At 44.5% G+C, this 8,629-nt stretch overlaps 1 protein-coding gene across 3 annotated transcripts in view; it reads right to left on the bottom strand.

Annotated features, from left to right (window-relative positions):
- Positions 1 to 347: 347 nt before the first annotated feature.
- Positions 348 to 8,629, bottom strand: part of SNAP47 (synaptosome associated protein 47) — a 91,178-nt gene continuing 82,896 nt past the window's right edge. For 2 of the 3 annotated variants that reach the window (XM_077490548.1, XM_077490549.1), the window contains exon 5: positions 348 to 5,751. In XM_077490548.1, coding sequence (XP_077346674.1) covers positions 5,605 to 5,751 — 147 coding nt within the window. In that variant the 3' untranslated portion in view covers positions 348 to 5,604. Of the gene's footprint in view, positions 5,752 to 6,737; positions 6,787 to 8,629 lie in introns of those variants that run through there. The other variant, XM_077490550.1, reaches the window with a different exon arrangement.

Here is an 8,629-nt window from a genome sequence, read left to right as displayed (position 1 = left end):
TTTGTGGGCATGCTAAAAAATGTTCTTGGACTTTGAAGGATGTATTTGGAGCTCCTTGTTCTTTACACTGGATGAAGTTGTAGGAAACGCCTCCCAGTGACTTCCTGAGCTTCACTTACTGCAACCTACCATGTGAGCTCTATAGACTCCCCTAATGGATAACGGAATACATATGGGGACCCCCGGGGCTCCTAGTCTACACCAGATACAGTGAGGGGGGAAAAAAAGTATTTGATCCCCTGCTGATTTTGTACGTTTGCCTGCTGACAAAGAAACGGTCAGTCTATAATTTTAACGGCAAGAGACAGAATAACAAAAAATATCCAGAAAAACGCACTTCAAAAAAGTTATAAATTGATTTGCATTTTAATGAGTGAAATAAGTATTTGATCCCTTATCAATCAGCAAGATTTCTGGCTCCCAGGTGTCTTCTATACAGGTAACGAGCTGAGATCAGGAGCACTCTCTTAAAGGGAGTGCTCCTAATCTCAGCTTGTGAACTGTATAAAAGACACCTGTCCACAGAAGCAATCAGATTCCAATCTCTCCACCATGGTCAAGACCCAAGAGGGAACCTTGGCACCCCAGATGTTTTGGAACTACATTTCCCATGATGCTCAAACACACTGCAGAGTGCACGAGCATCATAGGAAATGTAGTTCCAAAACATCCGGGGTGCCAAGGTTCGCCATCACTGCCCTAGGATGTCAGGGACAAGATTGTGGACCTACACAAGGCTGGAATGGGCTACAAGACAATCGCCAAGCAGCTTGGTGAGAGGTGACAACAGTTGGTGCGATTATTTGCAAATGGAAGAAACACAAAATAACAGTCAATCTCCCTCGGTCTGGGGCTCCATGGAAGATCTCACCTCGTGGAGTTTCAATGATGATTAGAATGGTGAGGAATCCGCCCAGAACTACACAGGAGAATCTTGTCAATGATCTCAAGGCAGCTGGGACCATCGTCACCAAAAGAACAATTGGTAATACACTACACCGTGAAGGACTGAAATCCTGCAGTGCCAGTAAGGTCCCCCTACTCAAGAAATCACATGTACAGGACCGTCTGATGTTTGCTAAATGAACATCTGAATGATTCAGAGGAGAACTGAACATCAACTCAACTCAACTGTTTGGAGGAGGAGGAATGCCGCCTCTGACTCCAAGAACATCATCCCTACCTTCAAACATGGAGGTGGAAACATTAGGCTTTGGCTGTGTTTTCTGCCAAGGGGATGGGACAACTTCACCGCATCCAAAAGACGATGGGCCATGTACCGTCAAATCTTGGGTGAGAACCTCCTTCCCTCAGCCAGGGCATTCAAAATGGGTTGTGGATGGGTATTTCAGCATGACAATAACCCAAAACACACGGCCAAGGCAACAAAGGAGTGGCCCAAGATGAAGCACATTAAGGTCCTGGAGTGGCCTAGCCAGTCTCCAGACCTTAATCCCACAGAAAATATATGGAGGGAGCTGAAGCTCAGAGTTACCAAATGTCAGCCACGAAACCTTAACCACTTGCTGCATGCCGATATACGTCGGCACAATGGCAGCGGTGGGCAAATGGTCGTACCTGTATGTACCCTTTAATTGGCGGGGGTTAGCCGCGGGCACGATCCGCGGACTCGATGTCCGCTGGTCTCCCGGCAATCGTGTCAAGGAGCCACAGAACAGGGAAGTGACTATGTAAACAAGGCATTTCCCCGTTCTGCCTAGTGACACAGACAGAGATCACTGCTCCCCGTCATCGGAAGCAGTGATCACTGTCATGTCAGTGGTAGCCCATCCACCCCACAGTTAGAATCACTCCCTAGGACACACTTAACCCCCTTGATGTTTAACCCCTTCCCTGCCAGTGGCATTTAGACAGTAATCAGTGCATTTTTATAGCACTGATCGCTGTATAAATGACAATGGTCTCAAAATAGTGTCATAAGTCGCAGATTGCTGCCATTACTAATAATATATATATATGTATATGTGTGTGTGTGTCTTTTTACATTAAAATCCATTAAAGTGTATTTTTTTCCCCAAAAGAATTGCGTTTGAAAAAACGCTGCGCAAATACAGCATGACCTAAACAATTACAATGATTGACATTTTGAAAACATATATATATATATAATGTTTGGGGGTTCTAAGTAATTTTCTAGTAAACAAAAAAAATGTACCGAAAAAAAAATCTGTGACTAATTCATTAAATAATAATTGCCACATTTCCTGGACCCTAAAAGTGGAAGAGTCTCTTGAAAGCCACCCACCCTTGAACCATACAAGGCCCATGTACACTAAAGCCCAATACACACTATCAGTTTTTCTGCTGAGTTTTTCCTTCAGATTTACCAAAACCATATAATAAGAGGTCAAACATTGGGAAGCCCAGTTACATCAGCCATAGACTTCTTGATAGGCCTACCTTTTTTTATCCTTTATGTCAGTTGCCAATTGGCTTTTAATAAATCCATTAGCTCTGTCTGCTACACTTAGTCTGGCGTCCCCTTGTGTTCCCTTTTTTTTTTTCCTACAGTTTTCTTCACTCTATGGGGAGCTGCCACTGAGGTTGCACAGCTACTCACATATATTTATGGACTTTATTATTATTTATTTTGGACTTTTATCTATAGCAGGGGTCTCCAAACCTTCTAAACAAAGGGCCATTTTTTTGTCCTTCAGACTTTAGGGGAAGGGCGGACCATGGCCAGCGAGAGTGAAAATGTTTCTGGCATGAGTGGGCATAAACATCCACATATTTAGTATGGAGGGGTAATGGTGCTCCACTGTTGGTGCCAGTGGGAGAAATGGTGCCCCATTGTTGGCATCAGTAGGAGAAATACTGCCCCATTTTTGGTGTCAGTGGGAGGAATAGTGCCCCATTGTTGGCCTCAGTGGGAGAAATAGTGCCCTGTTGTTGGTGTCAGTGGGAAATAGTGCCAGATTGTTGGTGTCAGTTGGCAGAACAGTTTCTCATATCAGTGAGGCGTATAATGCCCGAAGGTCCAGATAAAGTCAAGCGTAGGGCCACAGTTTGGAGATCACAGATCTATAGGCTTGAAATTTGTGCATACCATTAGAGAATATAATCTTTCCTGTGTCATTCAATATTCTTGTGCTTGCATTCTGGGCATACTGCCTTAAAACTTAGAACCAGTAGGTGCACCAGCCCACCGCCGCAGCTAAATTAAGTAATAAAATTATAAATAAGTTGTAAATTAAGTTGTAAATGAACGAATGGTGCACATGTGCCCTCGACCAGTGCCAGTGTGCCATTGCCAATTTGTATATTGACCTTCTCCATGTTCCCGAGTAGCTCCATCTAAGCCCTTACAAAATGCCTTGGTTCTTCCAGGTATGCTGGAGTTGCCTGTGAGCCCCACTGTCCTCTCCCTTCACATGGAGCCCCTTGTGTGCCGAAATGTGGAACACAGACGTTTACCAGGATGGGTAGCAGAATGCAAATACTCACATAAGGCTACTGTGCCCGTGTAATAAAGCAGCATACATAGGACAGTGTAAGAAAATACTGGCACTCAATTGCAGGTCCCTAAAAAAAATTTCATTCATTAAAATGGCTTAAAATTCAACCTCCCCTGATGCGTTTCAGTCTACAAGGCCTTAATGATAGCTATGGTTAGGGCAAAATAAGCTAAAAGGCATCAGCGAGATTGTCACGTGTCAAATAAGTTTAGACTTTTTGGGAGACGAGAACCTGGAACCGAACCGTTACAGTTACAAAAAAGTGTAAAAAAAAATAAAAAAATAAGTAAAAATAAAATGAATATAAAATAAACAAAAATAGTTTTTGTTTTATTGTTCTCTCTCTCTCTATTGCTCTGCTCTTTTTTACTATATTCTACAATGCAATGTTTTATTGTTACTATGTCTTATCATGTTTGTTTTTCAGGTATGTAATTCTTTTATACTTTTTTGTTTTCGGGTACGCCATCCAGCTGCAGCACAGGCTTATTTATCTTGACAGCAACAGCGTTTGCGTTAGCGTCCACGATATGTAAAGCCATGACTCCAGCGCTGTCGGAGGCGATTTCACCACCACAGTTAAAAAAAAGAGCACATATGCCGAAGCATGGGGGCAGGTGTGGAGGAGCGATTTGCCCCTAACATTAGGGGTGGATGCCCCCATGCTTCGGCATATATTTTTTAGGCACAGATTGCATTAAAAAATGTTTTATTTTTACTATGTTTTATTGTATTTGCTTTCCAGGTATGGTAAGTCTTAAGTCTACTGTAATGTTACTTTGTTTTATTGTTAACCATCATTTACTTAGCAGGTATGCCGTTCAGCTGCGGCACTGATTTATTTATCTTGACAGCAACAGCGTTTGCTCCCACAATACGTAAATCAGCGACACCAGCGATGTAGGCGGTGATTCCACCACCACAGTTTAAAAAAAGAAATGGTGCATGTATGCCCATCATTGCAAGTGGGTAGATGAAGGGCGATATTCTAATGGGGGGGGCATACCCCCAGATCAATCTATTTTTTTCGTTCAGCCCACAGGCTGCATGAAAAAAAAGAACATTACAAAGTATGCCCAACAAGGACCAGCAATATACTGGTATGTTGCTGGACTTTGAGTGGGTATACCAGAAGGTTTTTTTTTAATTAATCGCCTCTCTGTATTACCCTACCTCCGCCGCTGTCCCCAGCAGACTCACCGCACTGCAATCCTGCTTTGTTCCACTTGTGGGTGGCATGAGCCCAGCATGCCCTTTAACACCCAATCTCTGCAGCATGTGACATGACCGGACCACAAACAGAAGGACTGACAGGTAGACAGTGGCCGAATATCAGCCGGTACAGTAGAAACCGTCTGAAACAAGGCCCGTGTGTACAACCTCCTGTCCCACATGCGGCCTGTGTGTACAGCTTCCTGTCCGACACGCGGCCCATGTGTACAGCTTCCTGTCCGGCACGCGGCCCATGTGTACAGCTTCCTGTCCGCCACACGGCCCGTGTGAACAACTTCCTGTCCGGCACGCGGCCCGTGTATACAGCTTCCTGTCCGACAGAAGCTCACGACTGGCTTCACTTAAACAGGTATGCTGAGAAACCAGCATCCAAATCAGCATTCGATCAGCGCTTTGCAAATGCAGAAAAAAATGCTGACTTTAGATATGGTTTGATTTTTAACCCATACTGGATTTCAGCCTTAGCAAATGTCAGTTTTGTTTTTGAAATTCACGGGGGGGGGGTACCTTGATGTTCTTCAGGTTTTCACATGAAAAGGCACAAAGTAAATGAATAAAATGAATGCAAAGCGGAATCATGTACAGGAATTTACAGGCATGGCTGCAGCATTCAGCATTCCCGGGATCATGCCTCGTTTGCACGCAGTAAATGTGAGGGGTATTTTGCATTGTCGTGCATGTAAACATCAATAGCATCATGCTATCATTTGCAAACGGCTTATGGTAATTAGAGGACTCCTAAAAACTGCAAGTAAGGAGATGTGGACCCGCCAACCCAATGCTGCCTATCATAACATATGCCCCGTGTGAGGTGTATGACACCTTATTGTGGTCGGCTGAAGCAGTCAGTGCAGACAGTCCTTTCCTACAATTTATTCTGAGTGTTCTTGTGCTACAGCAGTTTTCTCATCCTGCGAGTCTGTTTGTCGATGCTGAAAACCGATCTGTCCACAGAAGACGTGATCTCATCGAGGGCTTCGTCCTGAAGATCCAGCTCGCTCTCTGCTTCCAGGGCAATGCTCTTCAGCTTCATCAGGATCTAAAAACACAGGCAACATTTTATTTTCTAATAGAAATACCCGATAAGAAATACATTAAATCGGTAGTAAAGGTTAAATTTTTTTTTTTTTATGAAAATAATAAACATGGTATGACCTTAACTAAAACCTGCGCCTCTAAAAGTACTTTCGATCCAGTGATCCTCACTCCTGGCAATTGCCAGCATCCAAGAAGCTCATCCCGACTTGCTCACTACCTATCCAGTAATCGTCACTGCTGGCGAGTGCCAGCATCCAAGAAGCTCATCCCTCCTTGCTCACTATCTATCTGGAGATCCTCACTGCTGGTGAGTGCCAGCATCCAAGAAGCTCATCCCAGCTAGCTCACTATCTTTCCAGTGACCCTTACTGTTTGCGAGTGCTCTTGGCTTGCCCTTGGCTTGCTTACTATCTATTCGGTAATCCTCATGTGGTGGCGAGTGCAAGAAACTCATCTTGGCTTGCTCACTACCAATGTGGTGATTCTCACTGCTGCCGAATGCCAGCATCCAAGAAGCTCCTACCGGCTTGCTCACTATGGTGATGCTCATTGCTGGCAAGTGCCAGCATCCAAAAAGCTTATCCTGGCCTACTATCTATTTGGTGGTCCTCACGTGTTGGCGTGTGCCAGAAGCTCATTCCTGCTTGCTCACTATCTATCCAGTGATCCTCACCACTGGTGAGTGCCAGCATACAAGAAGCTCATCCTGGCTTGCTCACTATCTATCTGGTGATCCTCATTGTTGGCAAGTGCCAGCATCCAAGAAGCTCATCCCTGCTTGCTCACTATCTATCCTGTGATTCTCATGTGCTGGCGAGTGCAAGAAACTCATCCCTGCTTGCTCACTATCAGGTGATCCTCACTGCTGGTGAGTGCCAGCATCCAAGAAGCTCATCCTGGCTTGCTCACTATCTGAGCGGTGATTCTCACTGCTGGTAAGTGTCGCCATCCAAGAAACTCTTCCCTGCTTGCTCACTCTCTGGTGATCCTCACTCCTGGGGACTGTCAGCATCCAAGAGCCTCATCCTGGCTTGCTCTACAACATAATAGTACAGGAGAATGAGACAGCCAAAAACATTGCCCATGTCACTTTGTTGGGTTATAAGCAAAGTCGCTCACTGGGTTTTAGTTCCAACTGGACCACCTAATCATAACCTGTTGGGTCATACCTTCTCATTACTCCTCAAGCTGTACACCCTACTCCATACAAGCCAATGTTTCCATGCACTGCACTGATGTTGACCAACAAGCCTAAAACAGCTGTACGCTATCTAGCTCTATATTATCATGCTGTATTTTTGCTATACATCAGCTCTTCTTCCCGATTAGTTGATATCTTACACAGCTCTACCAGACATGGAGGTGATTGCCTTGCTGCTGTTTGCTACTCCACCAAAAAACAGAAGGATGATGGAATTATACCCTTCAAAGTGGTGCAGCATCTATACCACCTGGATTAGATTTTGTATTTTTTCTCTTGATAATGCTTCGACAAAAAGAGTGAATGTGTCAAGTTATAGGCCTTAGTCCACTCCTCAGAGTAGCTTCTGTCCAAGGCTGGTTCACATTTCCCAAGCAAGCTCATAGAGGGGTTGTTCTTTGTAGGCCATCCTTCTCATGAACACAAATAACAGGGTTTGGTTCCAACTGACCCACCTCAATATAACCTGTTGGGTCATACCTTCTCATTATTCCCCAAGCTGTACACCCTACACCATACAAGCCATGGTTTCCATGCACTGCACTGATGTTGACCAACAAGCCTAAAACAGCTGTACAATATCTGGCTCTATATAATCAAGCTGTATTTTTGCTATACGCCAGCTCTTCTTCCCGATTAGTTGATATCTTACACAGCTCTACCAGACATGGAGGTGATTGCCTTGCTGCTGTTTGCTACTCCACCAAAAAACAGAAGGATGATGGAATTATACCCTTCAAAGTGTTGCGGCATCTATACCACCTGGATGAGATTTTGTATTTTTTCTCTTGATAATGCCTTGACAAAAAGAGTGAGAATGTGTCAAGTTATAGGCCTTAGTCCACTCCTCAGAGTAGCTTCTGTCCAAGGCTGGTTCCCATTTCCCAAGCAAGCTCATAGAGGGGTTGTTCTTTGTAGGCCATCCTTCTCATGAACACAAATAACAGGGTTTGGTTCCAACTGACCCACTTCAATATAACCTGTTGGGTCATACCTTCTCATTATTCCCCAAGCTGTACACCCTACACCAGTGATGGCGAACCTCGGCACCCCAGATGTTTTGGAACTACATTTCCCATGATGCTCTTGCACTCTACAGTGTAGTTGAGCATCATGGGAAATGTAGTTCCAAAACATCTGGGGTGCCAAGGTTCGCCATCACTGCCCTACACCATACAAGCCATGGTTTCCATGCACTAAACTGATGTTGAGCTACATGCCAAGAACTGATGTACACCATTTGGAAAAAAAAAAAGACTACATTATTAGGCTGTATCTGTGCTATACACCAGCTGCTCTGGATGTACAGTTGGCCAAGGGACAGAAAAGTATGATTTGTAAGTGAACTAATAAGTGTTTTGACATAGTTGCCAAGAACCACAAACTGGTCCTCACATGTCCCATACGTTCACTCACAATTCCTGCTTTGTAGCACAGAGACAGCCGAAGGAAAGCTCTAGTGATAAGGCCTGCTCCTCTCCCGGCTTTGCTCCAGCAGCAGATGAGGTTAAGAAGGAAGGGAGATAGGCGAGGCGGACGGAGCTGGGGATTTTCCCGTTTACAGTAAGCAGAGTTTATAGATAATTTGTGAGTGTCAGTTATCTCTCTTTCAGAGTTATTAATGTCCTGGATCAGCAGTGTGTACACTGGATACAAACACAGAGCTCAGCCCCGGGGT

The sequence above is a fragment of the Lithobates pipiens genome, unplaced genomic scaffold (genome assembly GCF_037356315.1).
Source record: "Lithobates pipiens isolate NorthernLeopardFrog02 unplaced genomic scaffold, aLitPip1_a1.2 Scaffold_19, whole genome shotgun sequence".
Taxonomy (NCBI): Eukaryota; Metazoa; Chordata; class Amphibia; order Anura; family Ranidae; genus Lithobates; species Lithobates pipiens.
The sequence above is the reverse complement of the archived record's forward strand: the minus strand, read 5'-3'. Positions and strand labels throughout refer to the sequence as shown.